This window comes from Sus scrofa, chromosome 14, assembly GCF_000003025.6.
Source record: "Sus scrofa isolate TJ Tabasco breed Duroc chromosome 14, Sscrofa11.1, whole genome shotgun sequence".
Taxonomy (NCBI): Eukaryota; Metazoa; Chordata; class Mammalia; order Artiodactyla; family Suidae; genus Sus; species Sus scrofa.
The window spans coordinates 99,739,374-99,765,998 of NC_010456.5; the positions used below are offsets into that span (position 1 = coordinate 99,739,374).

Genomic DNA, 26,625 nt, shown 5'->3' on the forward strand with positions numbered 1-26,625 from the left:
ATGATGTGGACTGTGAACTTATTAGTTGTTGGTCATATTATTAGGCCTGGGTCTGCCTCCATCAAAGAATGCTTTGGCCACACTCCACCCCTCACATGGTCCACTGTCTGTAAGGGCCAGTTATTGGTCAGAAGGGGCTCCAGCTGAGAGTGAGAACATACGTGAATCAGCACAACTCATTCTCCCATACAGTAACACACAACGGGCACTGCCACCTTGGGCATTTGTGAAGCTCTTGGGTTTGGGAAGTAGACCCATTATTTTCTCTAGCACTGGAGTGAATGCTAAAAAAAGTGTTTCCTTTATTTGGCTTCATTAGCTCAATTTCACACCGAAATCAGTTTTTGGCCTGTGCTGTGCAAGTATGAATTGAAAATGGGTGGCGGGGGTGGGGGAGAAGGACTTTCTTGGCTTTGGCACCTGGATAACAAAGTACCCCAGGAACAAGCTTTCATTCATCAATGGAACACACTGGATTTCTGTCTTCAAGTTCAGGGTGGGCCAGAAGGAGTCATGGTGGGTCTGTGGAGGGATGAATTAACATCCTGTTAGAAAGGTGCTGAGCCCTCCTGAGTCACCTTGAATGCCCTCTTTTTTGCAGCAGCCACCATAGCAATGGCCTGTATTTTTAAACTTTTTATTTAAGTATAATATACAGTATACTTCTATGAAAATATATAAATCTTAAGTGTTCTGCCAATGAATTTTCATCAAGTGAACACACTTGTATAACCAGCACCCAGATTAAGAAAAAGGATACTATCTTTAAAAAAAAAGTTATTGGAGTATAGTTGATTTACAAGATTGTGTTAATTTCTGTTGCATAGCAAAGTGACTGTTATATATATTCTTTTTCATTTTCTTTCCATTATGGTTTATCATAGAGTATTGACTATCGTTTGCTGTGTTATATAGTATGTAGTATGACTTTGTTTAGAATGCCATCTGAATCTCATAAGTCCCTTCTAGTCACTAACTTTCCCTCCCAAAGTAATCATCCTGATTATTTTTTCCTGGTTTTGAACTTTAGCATTCGAATGGAATTGTATATCATACACTCAGTATGTGCTTCTTTTGCCCCAAGTTATATTTCTGAGAGTCATCTATATTGTCTGTATTATTTGTGTGTGGTTGGAATTTGTTCATTCTCATTGCTGCCTAGCAGTAATTCTCAAGCAGGGGGTGATTTTGTTCCTTGGGGGATGTTTGGCAGTGTTTGGAAACATTTTTTGGTTGTCACAACTGGGAGTAGGAGGAAAGCTGCTGCTAACCATCCTGCAATGCACAAGACAGTCCCCCACAACAAAGGCTCAAAATTATGTCACTAGTGCTGAGGCTGGAAACCCTGCTGTATAATAATAATGTTCCATTGTGTGAATATATCACTATTTACCCACATATTCCATAGAGCTTCAACGTCAGCAGTACTACAGCTCAGGTCTGGCTTTGAAATTCTTGAAACCGGAAGTTCCTGTTGTGGTACAGCGGAAACGAATCCATGAGGGGGCGGGTTTGATCCCTGGCCTTGCTCAGTGGGTTAAGGATCCGGTGTTGCCATGAGCTGTAGTGTAGGTTGCAGAGGCGGCTCAGTTCTGGCATTGCTGTGGCTGCGGTGTAGGCTGGCAGCCTTCATCTCCGATTTACCCCCTAGCCTGGGAACTTCTAGGGTTTAGGGTTGCGGCCCTAAAAAGACAAAAAAAAAAAAAAAAAAAAAAAGAAAGAAAGAAAGGAAGAAAAAAAGAGAAATTCTTGAAATAGTCTCATCAAAATAAACTACTAAACAAGACATGCTTTTTACATTTAGAATAAGTGTTAAAGTCAAAATGAATTATCATGTATAGTCTTAGTCATAGAAAAAAATTACAAAGATTGTATATTTTGGAATCATGACAAGAATTGGAAGAGATTCTGAATGAGAGAATGAAGTGGGTTAAGTCAAGGTTTTCCCCAAAGAATAAAGATGTGGACTGTCCTTAAAAACAGCTTTATTGAAGTATAACTTACATATCATAAAATTCATCCAATTTAAGCATACGATGCAAAGATTCCTAGCAAATTTACAGACTTGTACAACCCTGATCACAAGCTAATTTCAGAACATTTTCATTACACCAAAAAGATCCCATTTGCAATCACTCTTTTTCCCACCTTGAATACCAAGATACCAACAGTTTACTTTCTGTCTCCGAAACCTTTCCTTTTTTGTATGTTTCCTATAAACAGACTTCTTTCACTTTGCATGATGTTTTCAAGGTCCATCCATGTTGTAGCAGATATCAGTACTTCATTCTTTTTTACGGCTAAATAGTATACCAGTGTGTGGTTATATTGTATTTTGTTTATCCATTTACAAGTTGATGGACATTTCAGTTGTTTCCAGTTGTTTCCAGTTGGGGCTATTATGAAAAACAGACATGAAGGATTTTGCAGCATTCCTAGGTAAATGGCAAACCCGAATAAATGTTTGAAGACAAAGGAGCTTATTCTGGGATAGATGACTTGTATCACTTTCAAGAATAATTTGACCAATTAAGAAAAGAAGAATAGGAAGAGAAAAAGACTCAAAAAGACATAAGGAATATCAGAGTCTCAGGAAAAGGAAACCCCTGACATTTTCCCATGTATACCCTAGCACTTTTGAAGGCATTTTATAACCAAGTAGGCTAAACTACAGGGCAGAAAAACTGTTCTAAAGGGAAGGATAATAGATAATTGAAGTCATTAAATGTGCCTCATTCTAGTATCTTATGATAAAATAAATTATGACTCAGAAGAGACCATTACCAGAGTGGATACCTATGGGACCAGCATATCCATTAATGAAAGAATGGTGTTGAGAAATGGGTGTCAGGGCTTTTACCTCATAGGATTATGAAGATCACAAGACAAAAGCAGCATGAAAATACTATTTAAATCATAAGGTATTCTCTACAGATATTAGGGCTTACCCTTCACTAAACTGAGTAAGACCTCTGAGGCCAAGCATATGGACATCAGACATTGAGAGCCAAAGGAATTACCTCGGGGTAGAATTGCCTCCACTGGAGGTGAAATTGTGCCAGATACCAGTGAAATGAGAAGCCCCAAATTAATGAATTTCCAACCCAGCCCACTTCGCCTTCACAGTGGGAACCTATTGTTTAGCCATGTTGGATCATGTGGCCTCATGAAATAAAAATTGTTCATTTTATTAGATCTGAATAATTATGCAGTAGGTGTGGGTGTGAAGGGCTGAGGGAGAATGAAGAGGGTCAGAACACTCAACACTGTCAAGTTCTTTCTCTTCTCCTCCCCTTCTCTCTCCATCCTTCCAAGGGATAACTTTTTATATACATAAACAAAGTTCTCTCTCTCTCTCTCTTTTTTTTTTTTGCTTTTTAGAGCTGCATCCATGGCATGTGGAGGTTCCCAGGCTAGGGGTCTAATCGGAGCTACAGCTACCAGCCTATGCCACAGCCACAGCAATGCAGGATCCGAGCCACGTCTTAGACCTACACCACAGCTCATGGCAACGCCAGATCCTTGACCCACTGAGCAAGGCCAGGGATCGAACCTGCAACCTCGTTGTTGCTAGTCGGATTCGTTTCCACTGTACCAGAACAGAAACTCCAAAATTCTTAACATAGTAACTAAATCTCTCTCTCTCTCTCTTTTTTTTTTTTTTTTTTTGCTATAGAATAAAAGATAAGGGACTTTTCCAATTGCAAAGAGATATATTTCGCAAGGATTTGTTTAGACAGCATTACATATACAGCATTATATACTCAATAAGACAAAATGAAGCTGAACTGTTTAAAAGATTAAAGTAAAGCAAATCTTCTATTACAATAATTTTTCCCCTTATTTTACTAGAAAAGAAGATAAGCTACACCAGAAGTTCAAGATCACATTGTTGGCAACTCTACTAGTGTTTTCCAAATTTATTTGGCCAATGCCACTTCCACCCCCCAGAAAACCATAATATCTCAAGGGACAATCTGAAGAACAGTTTGCGAAATGTCAATATGGTCAGACTTCATCATTTAGCTCCTTATTTACACTATAGACTGAATTCTCAAATGAATCAAATTGGTTATTTTAGATGGAAACTGAGTGGTTTTTCATTCCCATTCAACAAACTACCAGATTTTTCTAGTGCCTCCAATGACGCGGGTTGGCTCTACTATTACTGACCAGAAATACTATGACATCTGGCACACCTCATCAGCCAACTGAATTGCTGTCCTGAAATCTTATCCTCAACATTCTCATCACCCAATCTTAAGTCACATAAATATTTGTTGCCTTTATTGTGTGCATATTCAGATTTAATTTGGCACTCTGGCTGCTAGAAAACATGAAATCTATGTAAATAGCAGAGAAAACAAAATTAATGTGTAGTATTGGAAAATGTGGATGACATCCATGCTTTTTAAACAATATTTTCATCATATCAATTCAAAGAATTTCAAGTTACATTTCTATCTAGTGTCAATGCCCTATACTAGAAAGAAAGGAGAGAGAGAGGGAAGGAGGGAGAGGAAGGGAGGGAGGGAGGGAGGGAGAAAGGGAGAGAGGCAGGGAGGTGGAGTGGGGGGAAAAGAAACATAAAAACTATAACTTTTGCTTACCTAATCCAGGTTTCTATCTTGATAGTTATGTCCATAAAAGATGTGTGTTTGCTTAAGGTTTGCTGAGTTAGTTTGTTTCTGTGGGTCTTGCGGAAGAGCAAAGCATAAAAGCCAGCGCCCCTCCCCCATTCTTGCCGGCAAAAATCAACAAAGGGACAGCATGTGAAGTAGGTACACAGAATCCAGTCAGCACAGCCCTGAGGCTGGTTTTCCTACTTGAGCCAAGAAGACCCTTGATTTGGAGGCATATTTAATAACGAACATTCAAATGGGGCATCTTTATAATGCACACCCTGAGAGGATTTCCTAAGGCTATAAAACTGCCTTAACTCAATGGGAGTCATTCTCCATTCTGGAGATGGAGATTAAGTCCTTTAAGACGGAAAGTGCATATATGATAATCGTGCATAATGTTTGTGTTGGAGAAAAGTTATGAAGCACAGTATCTAAAAATAGGTTTGAACAAGAAAGAAAACTTTCACAAAAATAAGCATGAAACAGTACAGTCCCACATTCAGCATCAATTCACCTGCCTCGAGTGAAGCTACAGCTGACAGTGTGGATATAAGAAAGTATACGGAACAGGAGTTCCCTTCGTGATTCAGTGGAAACGAATCTGACTAGCATCCATGAGGACACAGGTTCGATCTCTGGCATCGCTCAGTGGTTTAAGGATCCAGCGTTGCCTTGAGCTGTGGTGTAGGTTGAAAACATGGCTCGGATCCCGTGTTGCTGTGGCTGTGGTATAGGCCAGCAGCTACAGCCCTGATTGGACCTTACCCAGGGAACCTCCATATGCTGTGGGTGTGGCAGTAAAAAAAAAAAAGGTATGCAGAACATATGAGGGAGTGGCTACAGTGCTGCCTTTTAGCCTCCTCTCCACAGGTTAAGTGGAGGGGGCTGAGTGAGTCAGAAGAAGGAGGAGGGATGTAGAGGAAAAGCAGATTAAGAGGTTGAGAGGGAGAGCTGAGCCAGCTGACTAGACCCAGAGTGAAGGCAAAGCATGTGGAAGCTCTTGTTCATCCAAGGAATGATGACAGACGGTAAGGTGGGTTTTAAGCCCTAAGATGCAGTTTGTGCTTTTCCCCCATAGATTCTGAGGGTAGTGCAGAGTATTCCTAACTGTGCTGTTCCTGCATGCAGACCAGGCCCAGAAGCACCATAGTTCAACAAAGTGAGTCTTGCATATGTGTGAGCAAAAATTCCTCACATCCACTCTGTTTCCATCACCTGACAAGAACCAAACAACTGTGGTGTAAATTTGCATGAGTGTACTAAATTGCTGCCTAACCATCCTGCAGAATTGTGGTGGGAAATATTTTGTCTCCATGTGGATTCATGAAGGGTCCAAGACATGGTCAGGGAATCAGGCCCACTAAGAGCTACTTTCAGCTTCTTCCACTTATTCAGATGAAATATCTTGCTTATACTACATAGTAGCAAAAAAGTAAGAATTAATATGCAGCCTGCACTGTCATTTTGAATCCATTTGCAGTCACATTTTATCCATGTCTACAAAATGCAGCAAAATAGAGAGTTGCAGGGTGAGCTTAATACATGATTAATTAATACTGAAGCCAGCTCCTCAGGTTAATCCTGTTGTTTTTTTTTTTTTTTCTTATTTAAAAAAAATCCTAGTCTTTCCCCTTGGTACCTCGATTTTTGCCTTGACTAGCTGGATCATGGCTGCTGGAGTCTCTTCCAGCTGCCTGTGTGAAAGCAGGCATGGGGTATGTGATTAAATGTATCATTCCAGTTGTAGCTGTAAAGGTAAGCCATGTTTCTCAGGCTCTCCTCCTAGTCTCACGAATGTTCTATGAGTCCTCAAGGCAAGGTTCACATGTGCTCATGACAGGTCTAGTTCACGGTGTGACGTGTCAGGTGCACCATCAGCTCTTTCAGAAGATCTGCCATGTCTTTGAATGTTCCAGGTTCTCTGCTTTGCCTGTTTTTGAGTTCTAGGTAAATGAAGTACAGTGTGTACTTCTTTCCCAGCTTCTTTCGACACTGTGTTTGTGAGACCCATCCTTATTGTTGTGTGCCGTGGTACATTGCTATGTAGTATTCTATTGTGTGGAACACCTTGATTTACTTACAGGACTGCTGCTGCTGAATGGCAGTTGGGTGTCTTGATATTCATAACAACCCAGTGAAGTAGGTGCTCTTATTCTGTCCATTTTGAAGATGAGGAAACTAAGGCTTTGAGCAGCTTTAGAGTTCATTTACCTCAAGTCACACAGCTACTGTGGTCTAGCCAGACCTTGAGTCCAGGTGGCCTGACCTGAGAGCCCATGATCTCCACCTCACTCTATTTCTTTTCTTTTTTTTTATTACTCAATGAATTTTATTACATTTATAGTTGTACAATGATCTTCATAACCAAATTTTATATCATTTCCATCCCAAACCCTCAGTGCATCCCCCCCAACCCCTAACCTGTCTCATTTGGAAACCATAAGTTTTCCAAAGTCTGTGAGTCAGTATCTGTTCTGCAAAGAAATTCTTTGTGTCCTTTTTTAGATTCCACCTGTAAGTGATAGCATATGATGTTGGTGTCTCATTGTCTGACTGACCTCACTTAGCATGATAATTTCTAGGTCCATCCATGTTGCTGCAAATGCCGTTATTTCTTTCCTTTTAATGGCTGAGTAATATTCCATTGTATATATGTACCACATCTTCTTTATCCACTCCTCTGTTGATGGACACTTACAGAGGAGTGGATAAGGTTGTTTCCATAGCTTGGCTATTGTATATAGTGCTGCAACGAACACTGGAGTACATATATTTTTTTGAGTTATGGTTTTCTCTGGATAGATGCCCAGGAGTGGGATGGTTGGATCAAACCTCACTCTATTTCTTGAGTGAAGTGGTTCTCTGATCTGGTTTTGACTTTCTTCTGTCCTTTTAAAAGATTCAATTGTGAGGCTGTGGGAGCTGGACCAGGAGACAAATCTCTGTCACCAGGCAACACATGAACTCATCCCTCCCCCGAGACTAAAGTTTTGTTCCTAGGTCAAGTTTACTGAGCTTAGAGTAAGGGCTGTCCAGGCGGCCCCAGTAGTTCACCTGATGGGTCCAAATCCATATAAATCCTGTGTTTGGGCTCAAGCTGGGCCCCCCATTTCACAAATATATTTAAAATCTGAATAGACTCTTGAGAGGAGAGTTTAGCACATCTATTTTATTAGTGAATCTCGGGCTTTAACTCTTTTGGTCCTGTGGTATTTGAAGAAACCCCAGGACTGTTTTGGGCTATATACAGTTACACACACACACACACGTGTATATATATATATATAGAGAGAGAGAGAGAGAGAGATTTTTTTAGCCCTGTATTAAGCCTTCTCTGGATATTTGTAGGAAATGAAATGTCAGTTCATACTTTATGTTTTGTAGAAAATTTTCACAAATGCATCTTTCTTCCTGTTGCTTCCTGAGGGACATTCAAGTGGAGGCTACAGATTAACACTGGAAAGAGAGACCCATTTTTAGGAACCCCATACAAGAAAGCTTACAGGAGGCCAGTTCTTGGCCCCTTCCTGGATGGAAGCGGAGGAGCATAAATAGGACCACTTACTCCCCAATTCCATCGTCGAGAGGAAATGAGATGCTCTGCTCCAGCATCTCTTCCTAACCATCTTCAGCCAGATGCAAAAGGTTACTGGATCTTTGATGTAATGACAGCAGAGAGTACCTGTACTCTCCTTCACTCAGAGGACAGATAATCCTTACCCAGGAAGGCAGCTGGATCTTTGATGTAATGACAGGAGAGTACCTGTACTCTCCTTCTCTCAGAGGACAGATAATCCTTACCCATGAAAGCAGCTCATCCACACTGTTTCCTGCTCTGGAAAATAGGAGGTGATTTTGACAGCATTCAAATCTGGATGGAAGAGTTGTTTTTGTTTTAATGACAAACGTGATTGTGTATATATGTATAGAGAGGTTTAAAAAAATTTTTGAAAGGCATTTTTAATATAAGTTAAAACATGCAGTCTGCCTTCTGTAGAACATTGTCCTTTCCTTCCAGACACTCCTTTCCACTGTGGAATTTGTGAACTGTGCTAGCCAGGAGAGTGGCAGTTTTCCAAAAAAAAAAAAAAAAAAAAAAAAGGGCAATTTTACTCACTGGTGGATAGGAGGGGGAGGGTGCAGCTATTTGAGAATGTCTGAATTTAGTCCTTCTCAACTTCTGAAACTGCCTTCTCTTCTCCCCAATGTCTTCATATAGTCTTCCTCGTGCCCCACCACACACTCCCTTGCTCCACCGGGATTCTGTATTCCATCTCAGCCATCCCCACCCCCTACCCCCAGCCGATGGATATGCTCACCACTAATGTCAAGGTAAAGTGGGAAAGCTGAATTTCTTAATATAGGATATGAGGTCTTGCTGGAAAAATTATCTAAACTTTGAAAAATTATGATGTCTGACATTTCAGAATTGGCTTTAAAACTCTAGTCTCCTGAGATAACACATACTATTCTCCTATAATGTAGTTGTTTTTAGCAGCTCACGGGTTTTGTTCTGTTTTCTTTTCTTTTCTTTTTAGGGCTACACCTGTGGCATATGGAAGTTCCCAGGCTAGGGGTCAAATCGGAGCTAGAACTGCCAGCCTACACCACAGCCACAGCAACGCCAGATCCGAGCCAAGTCTGTGACCTACACCACAGCTCATGGCAATGCTGGGTCCTTAACGCACTGAGCAAGGCCAGGGATTGACCCTGTGTCTTCATGGGTGTTAGTCAGATTTATTAACTGCCGAGCCACAGCAGGACCTCCCAGTTTTTTATTTGATTTTTGAGCCACTCTCCTGGACACAATGTTACCTATCTTCTTCCAAATACTCTTTGTTCTAATGTTCTAATCAAGTAAGTCATGTATCTTTAATATACTTATTCCTGACAGGGTTGAATTTGATCAAGAGGAAAATGAATGTGTACAATTTGTCAGGTATAACATTGAGCCCTACTATAAAGTAAAAATAATCGTAAGTTTGTATCATTCCTCCAAGGAATTTATAACATTTATAATAACACTACATTAAAGAGCTGATTAATATATAATATTTTTCAAGTGTAAAAATTAGGCATATGGTGCAGCAGAAATTATCACAACCTTGCGAATCAACTGCACTTTAATAAAGCTTTTTTAAAAATTAGGCATATGGCACTTCTATCGTTTATTGTTAAACTTTGTTTCACTATTTTTCAAAATATAGTGGTAAAACATAAGTAAATTTAATATAATCATAAATTCATTAAATCTCAGTCTTATAAGGACTTAATATATTATTTACAATTGAGATTATATATTCTGTCTTTCTTCTTCAGTGGAAAAATCTGAAGAATTGTAGAAATTTCTAAGGAATAAAAATTCAACCATTCTTATTTATTCAAACTTACTCATTAGACTGTATTTTGCTTACTTGCCTGAAGTTGTGCTCACATTCAATCCCATCCATAATGTCCAAGCAGTAGTATAACCAGAAAATTGGAATTCCAGTTGAAAAAGAATACTGAATTTAACTACATTTTTCAAAAAAACATGAAATGCAACACCATAAACAAAGTTATAAATAACACCATTCAAAAAGTCAAAGGACTGGAGTTACCTTGAGGCATAGTGGGTCAAGGATCTGGTGTTGTCACGCTGGTGGCTCAGGTCACTGCTGTGGTGTGGTTTCCATCCCTAGTCAGGTCTTTCACATGTTACAGTCATGGCCAAAAAAAAAAAAAAAAAAGTCAAAGGACAAAGAACTGATGGAAATATGACCTAATATATAAAGAGCACCTATAAGTCAATGAGGAGAAGACCAACAATGTAATAGAAAAACAGGGAAAGGGTGCAAATGAGAGTTTGAAAAATAAAGGAAATACAAACAGTCCTAAACAAAATAAAAAGTGTACAGCATCACTAATAATAACAGAAATTCAAACTAAAATCATATTGAAATACCATTTTTCATCTATCAAATTGGAAGAAATCCAAACTCTTGATAACATACTCTGTGGCAATGCCATGGGGAACCTGAAACTCCTATGTGTTTCTGGTGAAAATAGAGGTTGATATCACCTTCTGTGGAGAGCAATTTCATTATATGGATCAATATCACAAATGTCCATATTGACTAGTTATCTCACTTCTGATAATTCTTTGTTGCATAATAAAAGGTTGGAAGCTTTTGAAATGTCTATCAAAAGGAAACTAGTTAACTAAAAAATGTATGGTATATGCATACAGTGGAACATTATGCAGGGATAATTTCTAAGGAATAAAAATCCAGCCACTCTTATTTATTCATCCCAGCCACTCTTATTTATTCAAACTTCCTCTTTAGACTGATCAAAACAACCCTCTATTTTTCTTACTTGCCTGAAGTTAGAAAAGTCTGTCGTGATAGGGGAAGATTTGCCAAGTTAGATAGAAAAAAGCGAGGTGTGTCATAGGAAAGGAAGGTTAAACACATGGTATATACATGTTTTAACATTTACTTCTATTTGCGTAAAGAACCTGACAGGATACTCAAGAAACTCATAGACGTGGTTACCCGTTTTCAGAGGTAGGGAAGGTAGAGATGAGGCAGATGGGCTGTGGGGTTGAAGGCAAGACTCTTCTGTGTACCTTTTGGTACATAAATATTTAAAGTTTGAATCATGTGAATATTACTTATCAACAACTAAATTAAAAAAAAAGAGAAAGAGAGAATGACGTGGGCATTGGTCCAGAAGCAAGAGACAGCTCAGACTTTGGGGGGAACTTAATTGGACTGACAGGTATGTAGAATACAAAAGCAGAGTGTGAGAGATGCGGGAAAAAGATGCAGGAGATGCCACAGAGAAGGATGAGTGTTGAACTATGTCAGAACTGGCAGGTGAGGAAGAGTTAAAACAGGTGAGCAGAGGTCGTTTCTAAGGAGTTTTAAAATGAACAGACTCTCAGAAGAGGACGGAGTCCAGGAATGGATCTGGGGGAAGGCCCAGGTGATTGATTTCTAGAAGCTAGATCTAATAGTGAAGAGTAGAGGTCAGGAATAAATGTCATGAGATAAACAAGACATACATTTTCGAAAGCCCAGACTACATCCTCTGGTGATGGTGGCGGGGAGCGGGGGCGAAGGCTTTTTTAGGCATCATTTATGCCTTCTTGTTCTTTGTCAGCCATCCCTAAACACATCTTTATCAGGACGCCATGGTAACTTCTGAGAACTTATTCGCCCTGTCTGGTTTTATTTCTAACCTGAGCTTTTAAGATACCAAAGGTTGCTTGATTTGGAATCAGAAGACTTAGATTCGAGACCCTGAGTATGACCTTGGGCAAAATACTTAACATCTTTGAACCTCAGTTTGGCCATCTGTGAAATGGACATGACGAGACAAGCCATACTCTGCGGTGTTTTGTGACACTTGGGTGCAGCTTTAGAAACTCCAAGTTTCTGTGACAGGTAAATTATGGACTACTGGTGCTCTTTTGGTCTATGCTTTAGTCAATAGATACAACTGTGCATTCTGCATGTAGGTAAGAGAGCCATGCATTCTGCTCTGTGCTGAGTTAGAAATAGCAGGGCTTAAAGAGGTTTCACAGCTGGAAAATAAAGGAGAATGCCCTAAAGTTTTAAGGGAAATCAGATTTCTTTCTACCCTACATGTTTCAGGAAGACTGAGCAGAGGGAAACACTAGGGCCATCTTCATAATTTTATCATCTTTCACTTTATTATTATAATTCTTCTGCTAGTAAGTTAACCATTTTAATTCTCATTATTAACAACTATTTTTCTTATTTTAGCTAACATCTAGTGAGGGCTTAAGGGCTGGCCAGGCCCTGTGCTGTTTTATGTACATTTTCTTTTTTTTAAATAATTACTTTTATTTTTTCAGTTTTAGCTGATTTACAGTGTTCTGCCAATTTTCTGCTGCACAGCAAAGTGACCCAGTCACACATACATGTATACATTCTTTTTTCTCACATTATCATGCTCCATCACAAGTGACCAGACATAGGAGTTCCTGTCTTGGCGCAGTGGAAACGAATCTGACGAGGAACCATGAGGTTGCGGGTTTGATTCCTGGCCTCACTCAGTGGGTTAAGGATCCGGCATTGCTGTGAGCTGTGGTGTAGGTCAGCAGCAACAACTTCGATTCGACACCTAGTTTGGGAACCTCCATGTGCCGCAGATGCAGCCCTAAGAAGACAAAAGACAAAAAAAAAAAAAAAAAAAAAAAAAAAAAATCAGGTGACCAGACATAGTTCCCATTGCTACACAGCAGGATCCCATTGCTTATCCATTCCAAAGGCAATAGTTTGCATCTGTTAACCCCAAATTCCCAGTCTCTCCTACTCCATTCCCCTCCCTCTTGGCAACCACAAGTCTGTTCTCCAGTCCATGATTTTCTTTTCTGTGGAAAGTTCATTTATGTCCTATATTAGATTCCAGATATAAGTGCTATCATATGGTATTTGTTTTTCTTTTTCTGACTTACTTCACTTATTATGAGAGTCTCTAGTTCCATCCATGTTGCTGCAAATGGCATTATTCTGTTCTTTTTTATAGTTGAGTAGTATTCCATTATGTATGTATGTGTAGGAGCTATGGTGTAGTATGCAGATGTGGCTCGGATCTGGTATTGCTGTGAGTGTGGCGTGGGCTGGCAGCCATAGCTCAGATTGGACCCCTAGCCTGGGAACCTCCATATGCCACAGGCATGGCCCTAAAAAGACCAAAAAAAAAAAAAAAAAAAAAGCACTTGCAAATGAAGGAAGGAGAGGTGATTTTCCCAAGGGCAGGCTGCCTTTTCCCAAGGGCAGGCTGCTGGCAGAACCAGGATGCCCTACTAGTCATTGTGATATGTTGCCCATGCTTTTAAGGTTTATGCCACTCTGCTTCTTTAAGGGCATGTACATCCAGGGAGGTGGGGTGAGGGCAAGAGCGTCTGTCTTTCTGCATGGTGAGTTTTAATTAATATTGCTGAATCTGTCAGACAGTACTAACAGGTTTGGCTGCCTCTAAATCTGTAACTCAGCCAAGATTTTGAAAAAATATTTGACATTCTTATCACCCAGTCCAACACCTGGGGAGCCAGGTTCTTCCAAGACGGTCTCAACACCTGGCCTCTACTTTTGCCCATAATAGACTTTTGAGTAACTTATCCACTTTTATGAACTATCATGGGAATGAAAACATAGTCTGAGGAAAAATACGTAACGCTCATTCAATTCTAAACTCCTACGACATTCCAGACGCATGGATTCCAAGACAAATGTGGGTAGAACAGACTACCCAGCTCCCAGTATGATAAAGTAGACAGACAAATCAGCAGACACTGTAGTCCCCCCTTACCTGCTGTTTCCCTTTCCACAGTCTGTTTCCTGAGGTGAACCATGGAGTGAAAATATTAAATGGAAAAGCCCAGAAATAAATAAGTCATAAATGGTACACAAGTTTTAAATTGTGTACCATTCTGAGTTTCATGTTGAAATCTCAAGACATCCTGCTCCATGTTGCCCAGGAAGGGAATCTTGCCTTTGCCCAGCATGTCCATGCTGTGCATACTCCCTGTCCATTAATATAGGGAAACACATAGCATGCAGGAGGTTCAGGCATCCACTGGGGCTCTTGGAAGGTATTGCCTGCAGATAAGGGGGAACTATTATAACCACAGTTAGTGTTAAGTTCTTTCATATTGTTAGTGTTTCCTAGATTTGCCTGAGCATTAAAATCCCCTGAGGCACTTGAAAAACACACACAGTTTCTTGGGTCCTACCCTGGACCAACTGAGTCAGAAGCTCTTGGGGAGAGGCCTGGGAATCTGTATTTTTAACAAGTACCCTTTCAGAATCTTACATCAGAGTCTTAAGTAAGTTTGGGAAATGAGCTATCAGTAGAAACAGGATACTGTGGGTTCAGAGGAAGAAGCAAAATCTGTCTGTGGGTGGGGAGATTAGCTGATGCCTCACAGCCATGTTTAAGCCACACCTTCACAAGTGAGTAAGCAGACGAATCGAGAGAAGAACAGTCCAAGCAAGGAGAATGTGGGTAAGAGCACAGAAGCATGGAAAAAAAAAAAAAAGCTTTATTCTGGACTGGTGCATTGGGTTTGTGGGGCTGGTTCATGGAGTTCAAGGTTATGAAGGGCAGTGGGTAAAGCAGAAAAGGAAGGAATGGCCACAAAGTGAGGTCTGTGGACTTTACTGTAGAAGCCCAAGGGTTTTAAGCAAGAGAATTTTATTCTGGTGGCAAAGGGGAGAATAGCTTGTTAGGGAGTCCAGTTTGAAGGCAATCAGGGAGATTGCTGTGAATGATTAGCTAACTAACAACAGTGAGGTGACTTGAGAAGTACTTCTGAGGTAAAATGGACAGGACTCTGGTAGATTGCTTTTTATTTTCTTTTTCTTTTCTTTTTTTTTTTTTATAGTGAGGGAGGGAGCAGCGGGATGTCTCCAAGTTTAAAATAATGGAGAGACATGTGGGTCATTACAAGTGGTGTGGAATATAGGAAAAGGAGTAGGGGTGATGACAAGAAAATGAATTCTTGGTGATGTAGAGTTCAGTGGCTCTGGGGTAACCATACCTGTTAGGCATTTGAATATCTGAAGATAAGTGATTTTGCAGCCCATAGCATACTGAAAATAGACCAAACTTTGGGAAAAGTTAGAGTCACTAAGGGATATAGAGGAGAAGAACAGAAGTGCTGGAGCAGAACCCTAACATCTAAGGGGAGGGGGAATAGGAATGTGTGAAGGAGCCTGTGAGGGACAAGGAGGAAGGCAGAAAAGCACAGGGATAGAATGATATCTTGGAAGCTAAGGAGAGAAGGAATTTTCCAGGTCAATGGGATAAAATGGAAGGGGGATATTATTTTAGGGATTCTTGGCTGTTCAGTTTCTGCTCCCAGAGTCTTGATGTGGCAACTCTAGTACAGGTTCTACATACACCTCCACATAAAGATTGAGCATATACCTGACTGTTTTGCACAGTTTAAATTCTTAAGAGAATCAAATTGATTCAGCCTGTGCATACTGGTTCCTCCGCTTGGGTCAATCTAGCACAATCAGTGATGACAGAGGAGGCAGCTGGAGAGGTTGAGTCTGTAGCTCTTCACTGAGTGTGCAGGGCAAAGAGATCAAGTAAGCATGGAAGATCTTGTCAGTGATGATCATTATAGCGACTACCACTTAGCAGTGTTTTAAACACTTTAGATACAGTAATTTATTTAAACTGTTTGAAGCTACTGGTGGGCATGCAAGTCATACTGCCATGGATTGTAGTCCTGTACTTTTTTTTTTTTTTTTTTTTGTCTTTTTAGGGCCACACCTGTGGCATATGGAGGTTCCCAGGCTACAGGTCCAATCAGAGTTATAGCCACCAGCCTGTGCCAGAGCCACAGCACCGCTGGATCCTAGCCATGCCTGTGACCTACACCACAGCTCACGGCAACGCCAGATCCTTAACCCACTGCGGAAGGCCAGGGATCGAACCTGAGTCCTCATGGATGCTCGTCGGGTTCGCTAACTGCTGAGCCATGATGGGAACTCTGATAGTCCTTTACTTCTAATGATGACAGTGAATCTTGAGAAAGGCCTTGAGGTTCTTTCACAATTGCCCTTCACGTTGTGCTTCCTTACAGAGGCAGAAACCTTCTCAAATGGGAGACTGTGCCTTCTGATCTTGTTTCCTTTCCCTGAATTGTCTTAATGGAATCATCAGAATATTACACACATAAAAGGACATCTTTGAGCTGGGCAGGAATGAGCACACTAACATTCTATGAGTCTGTTTACCCCAGATCATGATGGGTTTAAGCAACCTTTCTTATCCTTAGGGATCTACCGCTGTGAACCAAGAAGAGGCAATGTAGCAGATGAATTTTTCAATTGATAATTCTTGAGCAGAGAGTAAGCAATGTTTGCATGTGACAGACTTTTTTTTTTAATGGCTGTACCTGAGGCATACAAAAATACCCGGGCCAGGAACTGCAGCTGCAACCTGCACCATAGCTGCAGCAGCCCTGGATCCTTTAACTCACTGTTCTGGGCCTGGAATCAAACCTGCATCCTCTACAGCGACCTGAGCTGCTGCTGTGAGATTCTTAACCCACTGTGCCACATTGGGAAATCCCATGTGACAGCTTTTTGCTGTAAACTTTTCAGAATGGTGATTTCAGGCCATTTCAAGCTGCTGGGCTCTTCCCTGTCATGGTAATATACACTTTAGTTGGCGATCTCTGGATTGTTGATATTGGTGAAGAAAAACCAATGGAGTAATCCATGTGAGGATGTGCTGACAGAGCATGTGGCCCATTTAATATATTCAAGCAGTGTATTAAATAAGTATCCATTTCAATATTCTCTTGGATTAGGCATAATGACTTGGATTTCAGCATTAACTGAAATGTGTTGGCTTAATTACTTTTCAGAGAATATGGGAAGCTCACCCAGAACTATATTCATAAATGGTTATACATAGTTCCTTGATGCAGATTTCAAAGGATATTTTTGCAAATGTATTTTTGAATGGGAGGTCTAGTTATTACAAAGTTTGGATTGCTTTGGCTCTTTTCTGTAGTGATGGCTGTGAGAAGATTTAGGACACAGCAGGTCTCACTTTAAGAAGGGTATAACCTTCTTAGCCATAAAGGTGGCTGGAACCAACATCTGGAATACATTATTTTATTGAGTACTGATACTAAAGCATATGTGCTGATGAGGACCATAGTTTGTTCGGTAGTGCCCTTGGCATGCAGAGGTTCCCAGGCCAGGGATCGAACCTGTGCTATAGCAGTGACCTGAGCCACTGAAGTGACAATGACGGAGTCCATCTACTCCATATTTGCTTGTTCTTTCTCATCCTTGCAGCAGTTACCAGAATTGTAATCCCACAATTTTGTGAGATTTAGAAAGTTTAGACTAAGTTGTTCAACATTTTACTGGAGCCAGAATTTGAATTGGCTCTAACTAGTCCAACCTCAAAATCCATATTATCTCCTCTTAGCTGGACCCTGTCAAGAAATCAAAGCTGTATAAGCTCTAGCCCCTACCATGGAGGGCTGACAATGAAATCTAAAATATAAGACTCTGAATTTATAAAACATTAGGTACAAGTCTAAAACATCCAGGTTAAGGGCACAGGATCTGATGGGGATAGGAATTTAGCAGAAGGCATCAAGGAAGGCAATTCAAACCGGTGGGGTTTGTGCTGCTTAAAGACCAGGCAATATGTGGTTAGATGGAGGGTATGGACGTTCTTCTAGGTAGGATGGGCTGAATGAGAAAAGGTACAAATGTGCCTGAACAAGCTGTGTTCAGGACACCTTGAGTAGACCTCTTGCTTGGAACAGAAGTTCTGCAACTGTAACTAGAAAATGTGATTGTAAAGGTGACTGGAGCCTGAAAAATGGAGGGCCTTAAATTCCAGTCTAAGAATTTGGACTTTATTCTGTAAAAGGACTTTATTCAATGGGAAGCCATCGAAAGTTCTGAATATGAAAGTAACATGATTAAGGATGTTTAGAAAATTAATCTGATTATCAGTTGGAAGAGGAAGTGAGAGAGCAAGAGATTAATAAAGGGTTCTGAGCCAAAGGATGGGTGTTATAGATGCTTTACTGCCTCCAGGAGACAAGAAAGAGCAAGGTTCATGGGGGACTGTGTCAAGGGATAAGGTCCAAAAAGCCAGGCGAGGCACGGGGGATGTGTATTCACAGCAGCGTAGGGCAGTCCAGCCAGGAGGAGACTCCAAATCGTGATTAAGAAGACAAGCAAAGGTGAAGGCTGGAGAAGGAGTTCATAGTATCAGGTGGTCTGAGGAGTGAAATGTGATTATGTACTCGAACGAGCCAGGAGGTCCCAGCACAAGTTGTATTGGAGAGCATGACAGAGATGGGGCCACTGGTTCTGGACCAAGACTGAAGACCATCTGGAGGAGGCCTGCTTATCAGATAAGGTGGAGAGAGAGTGGAAGTCATAAGAAGGCTCTAAGTCAGGGTATTCACAGAGGAAACTGGAAGAAAGATCCTTAGATGAGTAAGACTGCCAAGAAAACCAGGACTTGTAGAGGAATGATATGTAATTACAAAGGAATGAGAGCAGTGGCTTCTATAAGCCTTCACAGTCACTTTAAGAGCAAGTCATGTTCCAAAGATTAACTTGGAAATAGTTATGTTGGCCTTGGGAGAGTTTCATCATTAAGAACCTTCTTCAATCCGGAAATGTGTTTTAAAAGTATCAGTCTGATGCACCAGGAATATTAGAATCTAAACTTCTCCCCATCCTTGCTCATCTTTCCACCTTCTTCTCAGTGCAGGTGTAAGCAGTCCCCGTCCACATCTCAGAAGGAGGCTTTTGGGTCCAGGTGTGAATATCTGTGAGCATCCGGGGTGTATAAACCCCTCTCCTGGGGACTCTGAGAAGGAACTTCATACACATTCACCCCCAACTTCCAGCCACATATTTCTCCATCCTGGGTCCACTCTAGGACAGTATGCAGTTTCTGGATGTTTTGATCCAAAACTATTAACTCTTTTATCCTGTAATAAACTTCATCTAATAGCTTCTTTCTACTTTCCTATTTCTGAGGCAAAAAACATAGCCATTTTGAAGGGTTCCCCCCCCTCTTCTCATTAGGAGGTTCAGATCTCCTTTTTCCCCCTCCTTTTCCTTTATTTACTCACATCCCCTTGTATGGAAGATGAAAGACTACGTGTGTCATAAAGCATGTTTGGGGACATAGAGAGGGCTTGAAAGAAAATTAGTTCACCTCCATTTTGAAGGGATAAAAGGGGCTCAGAAGAGGGCACTGCAAGGTTTCATCAGCTTCCTCTCAAGCTCAATCTGACTTGTAATATCTAAAAATGTCACCGTAAACGATGAGGATATGTCACAACTTATCTTTGTACTTAACTCTTATCAATGTCTTAGCCATTTTTTTCTCTGTCCTTCTTCTTTACTCCATGGTATGCTTATAAAAGGATTTCTCAAATAACTCCAAGTATTTTTAATCCTTAAATTAGAAGCAAAATAATAGGGAAGGTGATTTTAAGAAATACGATTAGGAAGGATAAAAGATCCAGCAGTGCAGAGGCTAAGGTGATTATGAAATGTTTAGGTTTTCATGAATTTGTTTATTGCTGAATCTTATTAAAAAGCACTCTTTTAAGAATAGACTTTAATTTTTAGAACAGTTTTTAGATTTGGGGAAAAATGGAGAAGACAGTACAGAGTTCACATATGCCCTGCACTTCAGTTGCCCTGCTGTTAACTTTTACCTTAGTGTGGTACATTGGCTACAACTATGGCACTAAAGATACATTATGATTAACTGAAGTCCATGCTTTTTTCAGATTTCCTTACTTTTTACCAAAAATCATTTTTTTCTGTTCCAGGATCCCATCTCACAATACATTTAGTTTTCATGCCTCCTTAAGCTCCTTTTTTTTTTTTTTTTTTTTTTAATGGCTGCACCCAGGAGACATATGGAAGTTCCCAGGCCAGGGATTGAATTCCAGCCAGAGGTGCCACTGCAGCTGTGGGAACCCCAGATCCTTAACCCCTTGCAACTATCAGGATTGAACTTCACCACCACCCCACCCCCACATCTGCACCTCCACCGCCACTCAAGCTGATGCAGCAGTGGGATTCCTAACCCACGGTGCCATAGCGGGAACTCCATCCTTAAGCTCCTCTTGACAGTGATAGCTTCTCAGATTGTCCTTGTTCTTGATGACCTGCACACATCGGAGGAGCACATCGGAGTATTTGGTAGAATATTCTTTTGGAGTCTTTTTGGAGTCTGCGTAGTGTTTTCCTCACGGTGCATGGAAAGTAACTCAAGTGGTTGTTATGTCAAATGTGAACGGCAGGCCAGAGCAGATATCTTGCTAGGTCCGCGACCCTCCTCGTGTACGCCCTGCCAGATTGGCGACTCCCAAAAATGGTACCCCAGTGGCACGGGCCTCACCCTGTCCCCTGCGGTGTCGAGGGGACGTCAAGAAGGAGACAAGGGGGCTGCACAGGTATCCGAGCACCTGGGTTCACCAGGTCCCACGTTGCACTGCGGCGGGCATGTGGCTAGCTCCCCAGGGGCCGCTTCCTGGGCTCCGGACCCCAGGACCGGGGCCCCTCTCCCACTCCTGGGCGATGAGTCTGACTCAGACCTCTGACCCAGAGGTCACCAGGAAAGGCGCGCGCGTGTGCTTCTCAAGTTTGGGGAGAGGCGGGGACTGGGTGTGACCCGGCGGGTCAGGGAGGAGACTGGAACCAGAGGACGAAACTGGAGCCAGAGTAAGAGCCTGACCGTGCTGCGAGTTCACCGAGAGCCCGCCTTCAAAGGAAAATCGGGCAGACTTAGGGGCATGTGAGCAGAGGCAAGACCGAAAGCACAGAACCGATTAGGTTCTTAGAGTCACCGATGTATTAGAAGAGTGGGAAGATTCTGTGAATAAATATGCAAAGGAAGAGAAAGTGGTTCAAAAAGTAGAAGATGCTGTCAAAGTTCTCCAGTGTCAGAGACCCGTGTCTGCAGAGTATTTGGAAAAGCCAGTTAGGTTGTTTCCCCAACCACTGGAAGCCTCAGAATCCCTTTTCTTCCTTCCCAATGACACCACGTTTTAAGTGGGTTGGGCTCCGGGTAGCCATCTATCTGTCTGTAAGCTGCGCCGAACCTAGAGGACTTCTAACACTGCGTACAATCCCATGAAGACAGGGGCCTCTTTATTTTCCTTGGCAAACATCTGAATGATGCTTACAGGTTATCTGATTTGCCATCCAGAGTTTTCCAGCAATTTGCATGTTTCTTAGATGCTTTGAAAAAATACTGGAAAATAATAAGCAAAACCATGTGGATATTTTTTTTAAGATGTCTTAACTGTACGCTCTCCTTACAATTTTTTGGTTGTCATTTTTCCCCATAGCATTCAGTTTCTCGACATTTGACATCAAACTGTGGTTTATTTCATAGAGGTGGCTTCTGAAAGTCAAATTAACTTCGTGGTGGATGGATTTTCTCCTAAAATTGTTTTCTCATTCACAGTATTAGCTTATTCAATAAATCCATCTATGGTAGGAATTGGTGAAAAATGGGGTCTTAAAGAAATTTTACCTAAGTCCTAAAACTTCTTCCATGGGATCACGGTTTTAATTTATAAAGTCCAGATTTGGACCATTTCTGTATTGCCCAGTGACTATTTTGACAGATGATTAATTTGCTCTTTTTAGGAATTTGTCAACTCATTTGTCACCATTTTCACAACTGGTATTTTGTCACCATCTACCTGATATGGTTATTTCCCTTATAAGTCAGGAGTACTTTAACATGAGGTATCACTCCAAAGTTAGTGATTTTTAGGGAGTTATTGTTAGCGGGATATGACATAAATACATCTTATTGCAAGAACTATTTATGTGGAATAGCATGCTCAGATGTCCAATCCACCTCTCTTTACACAGAATACTTTAGAACCATATTTTCCTCAATGTAAACTTTTAAAAATCTATTAGTAGAGCTCCTGCTGTGGCTCAGTGGGTTAAGAATCTGACTGCAGCAGCTTGGGTCACTGAGGAGGCTCAGATTAGATCCTCAACCCAGTGAGTTAAGGACCTACTGCTACTCAGGATTTCAGTTGCTGGCCATGGGTGCTGGGATGGGGGTGGGGGAGTCTATTACCAGTTTTGAGCTTAGTGGCACATTTCCAGTTAAAACTTCCTTATCTGCCAATAACCACAGGATTAGTTAAACCTTAAATGTCCAGTGGATAGTGATTGCATCACAGTTGAGTAAGATGGCCTTGCCATTCAGCTGTTTACAGATTTATACTAAGATTGTTGGGGCACTTTTCTCTGGGACTCCAGCAGACTCAGGCTCTGCCTTCTAAACAGAATGTATGGAAGAGTTGAACAGAGGTTTCCATTTGTGATATCAACTTCCTAAAGCCATAATATCTTCTCTGTGGGCATTTTTTTCTCTGCATGAAATAACTAAATGCCAAAACTGACAACTACTGCTGGTCAAGTGAAATGGACTGTACTTTAAGCATTGTCTGTTAGAGTGTACTGTACTTCATTGTGTAGTTTAGAGAGACTCGTCTCAAAGATTTAGTTTTCTAATTTATTGGATTTGTCTGGTTATTGTTTGTTATAACGTACCTTGCGACTAATTTATATACACACTTCTGTTACCCTTTGAGCACCAAAGCATTTGGCCTCACTATTTTCTGGTTGAGAAATTATTTATATTTAAAAATATATTTATTTCCAAGTTTAATACAGAAAAAAATCAGAATGTTGAGGCAAGAGGAAGAATAATTACTTAGAATTACTTGCCCCCCCATGGTGATTACTACTGGCATTTCCAGATTTTTTTCTTTGTAACCCTATACGTATAAATACATACATTTTTTAATGAAATTTGCTCTGTAATCTGTTTTCTTATTTGGGCATATGTGATGATACCATTTTAGATCAATAAATACAGATGTGCATATTCAGCATATGGATGTGTCATAATCTAGTCAATTGATGAAAATTTTGATTGTTTCTATTTTCTTTTCTTTTTTTTTTTTTTTGTCTTTTTAGGGCCGCACCCTCAGCATATGGAGGCTCCCAAGCTAGGAGTTGAATCAGAGCTGTAGCCTCTGGCCTACATCACAACTCGGGATCTGAGCCACGTCTTGAACCTACATCACAGCTCATAGCAATGCGGGATCGTTAACCCACTGAGCAAGGTCAGGAATGGAACCTGTGATTTCATGGCTACTAGTCAGATTTGTTTCCACTGAGCCACATAGGGAACTCCGAGATTGTTTCTGTTTTAAATAACATTACTATCAACATCCTTAGGTACTGATTTCTTTTTCTGTATTATGATGTTGAGGTTCTTTGAGAATTAGTGAGACTAGCAGGGGAAATCATAGTGAGGCATTGTGTGTTCTCAACAAGACTTGAATAATTTTATTTCCATGGAAAAATGAGTTTTAAAATAAAGTAAAAGTCTGAAGGAAAGAGCTTTTTAGCTTCAAAATTTTAAAACATATTGCAAAGCAACACATCTCAGTACCATAGGTATCCACATTAAAAGTAGAAAAATTCTGTAGAAATATGGAAGATACATTAATTTTTAATACATAGGAATTATAAATATATAAGAATTCCAGAAACAGATTCAAACTACTAAAATATTTTCAGAGTAATAGGAAAGTGAATTATACTATAACATTTTGAGATCACTGGATATAATGATGGAAAGGATATAAAACTGATCCAGGTAAGGATGTGACACATTATTAAAATGTTAGGTGTATCAGGAGTTCCCGTCGTGGCGCAGTGGTTAACGAATCCGGCTGGGAACCATGAGATTGCGGGTTCAGTCCCTGCCCTTGCTCAGTGGGTTAACGATCCGGCGTTGCCCTGAGCTGTGGTGTAGGTTGCAGACGCGGCTCGATCCCGCGTTGCTGTGGCTCTGGCGTAGGCCAGTGGCTGCAGCTCCGATTAGACCCCTAGCCTGGGAACCTCCACATGCTGCGGGAGTGGCCCAAGAAATAGCAAAAAGACAAAAAAAAAAAAAATGTTAGGTGTATCAAAAAACTACATCACATCATAAAAAGCAAAAAAAAAAAAAAAAAAAGGAGTTCCCTTTTTGGCTCAGTGATAATGAACCCAACTAGTAAATGAGGATGTGGATTCAATCCCTGGTCTAGTTCAGTGGGTTAATGATCCAGTGTTGCTGTGAGCTGTGGTGTAGACTGCAAATGCCAGCTTGGATCTGGCATTGCTGTGGCTGTGGCATAGACTGGTGGCTATGACTCCAATTCAACCCCTAGCCTTGGAACTTCCCTATGCTGCAGGTCTGGCCCTAAAAAGCAAAAATAAAGATAAAAAATAAAAATAAAAATAAATTGCATCACATCAAAATAGAAGTCTGAAGAGCATAGTTGGCTCAGCTGTAATGAATGATCAAATGGAAGACATCAAAGACAAGAATATTTTTATGTATTCTTAAAATGTTATTTAATGTCATATATATAGAATATATTTTATGTGATATATTTAATGAAGTATGTATCAAAAGGAAAATAAGTAAACAAAAGTATGTATTATAATTAATAAAAATCTCACTATACTAAATACAGAAAAAATAACCAAAATGTATTTTTAAAAAGTGGATGAGTTCACTGCCCAGATTTAGTTAGTTAATATCAAAAGAGCCAAACACACAAATATCACGAGTAAGTTACAACATGGAAAAATACATACTCTTACTAGTAACTATGTAAGTACAAAATAATCTGGGGGGAAAACGGTAAAATTGCAAGTATAATGAATTAGTTGGGCTATTTAGAGCCAGGTATATTGCAGCAGGCAGCCTGGCAATTTGGCTTTGTCTTTCTGGAAAATGAACTGACAATACGTAGTAAGACTTATGAAATAGATCATAACTTTTCATATTCAAGCATTTCACCCCAAGGAAATATTCTGAAAGGAAAGAAATGTAAATAAATATTTGTAATTGTAAAACATTTGAAGCTACTCAGGTTAAGTAAGGAAAATGAAGTGAGAACAATTTTTTTTTTTTCTTTTTTGTCTTCTAAGGCCGCACCTGCAGCATATGGAGATTCCCAGGCTAGTGATCTAATCAGAGCTGTAGCCGCTGGCCTATGCCACAGCCACAGCAACGTGAGATCTGAGCCACGTCTGCGACCTACACCACAGCTCAGGGCAATGTCAGATCCCTAACCCACTGAGCAAGGCCAGGGATCAAACCCACAATCTCATGGTTCCTAGTCGGATTCCTTAACCACTGAGCCACGACGTGAACTCCAGAGAACAATAATTTTTAATTGTTTACACTTTTATGTAGTATCAAAGCCATCATATACATGATCTCATATCATTCTCAATGAGGAAGTTGTGACACAGGTCACACAACTGGCCCTAGAAACTAGGAGTTCTGTCTGGGCAAGAGGAAGACCTGCACTTGGAGTCAGGCAGCCTGGTGGTATGCCCCCCATCTTCTAGGAGTGGGTCTTCAGGCAGTAGTTTTAGGCTCTGTAAATGGGTCCCAGTGCACAGCCTCCAGTGAGTGACATAACACATGTGCAAGTGGGCAGTATTTGAGGTTGCTCCTTTCTGCAAATCAATCCTTAAAAGAAACTTTAAACTGCACACTGAAAGTCTTTTAATCAGCAAGAGGGCCATGAAACCATAGCCCAACAGCGGTGAGGGCTAAGTTCAAAGGCGACAGTGGAGTTGTAATTAAAGAAGTAAAGTGGATCTGTGTGTGCTGTGTGGGAGGCAAGGGAGTGTAGACAGAATTCAAATTCACTTACTTTGTTTATTGAAGACGTCACACGCACGTCAGAAAATCTTTTTGGATTGAGAAACTCACAGCTTGGCTGTGGTTTCCAGCTTCCTCATTCCTCCAGCGCCCTCTCTTTCATAATACTATTCACTGTGTCACAGGCCTGGATTTGGCTCGGGGAGGCCCCACCCCGCCATGAAATTCTCTGAAGTCCTTTTCGCTTGTGGCTTCTTTTCTTCTAGGCACGCAAAACCCAGGCTGATGTGGTCTGCCATGACCTAGCCTATCCCACCTGAGTTCCAGATGCTCCTTCATACTCCCCTTTCTGCATCACCAATGGGAGTGAGGGGTGGACCCAGCAGAGACACACACTGCAACCCTGGGCCATGTGATAATGTCCCGATCTCACAGCTCATGAGGCTGACCGGGCAAAGGTTTTCCTCGTGCAGGTGTTCATGACTGAGACAGACAGCAGGAGAGCAGCTAAGTTTGGGGTGGAGCAAGGATGTTTTGAACTGGTGGACCTGAGTGGCACGTTACTGGTTGGGCTTTGGGTCAAAGAAAATGATCATTGGAATAACAACCTGCTCTTGGGGGTGTGTGTGATGCTTCACCCTGCCAAGTGCCCTTCTATCCATTGTCTGACTTGTTCACAAGCCCCGCCTCCCCCCAACATGCCCTAGAGTTGACCTAATCCTTAAAACACTTCTAAATCTGGGTGGCTTAG

At 41.0% G+C, this 26,625-nt stretch overlaps 1 protein-coding gene across 3 annotated transcripts in view; it reads left to right on the top strand.

The window, feature by feature from the left end:
• Nucleotides 1-26,625, top strand: part of PAPSS2 (3'-phosphoadenosine 5'-phosphosulfate synthase 2) — a 98,048-nt gene that overhangs the window by 21,075 nt on the left and 50,348 nt on the right. Inside the window, exon 1 of one of the 3 annotated variants that reach the window (XM_021073105.1) lies at nucleotides 14,176-14,645. The exons of the other annotated variants lie outside the window; for them this stretch is intronic. Within the exon in view, the coding sequence (XP_020928764.1) occupies nucleotides 14,640-14,645 (6 nt within the window). The 5' untranslated portion in view covers nucleotides 14,176-14,639. Of the gene's footprint in view, nucleotides 1-14,175; nucleotides 14,646-26,625 lie in introns of those variants that run through there. 3 annotated transcript variants of the gene reach the window in all.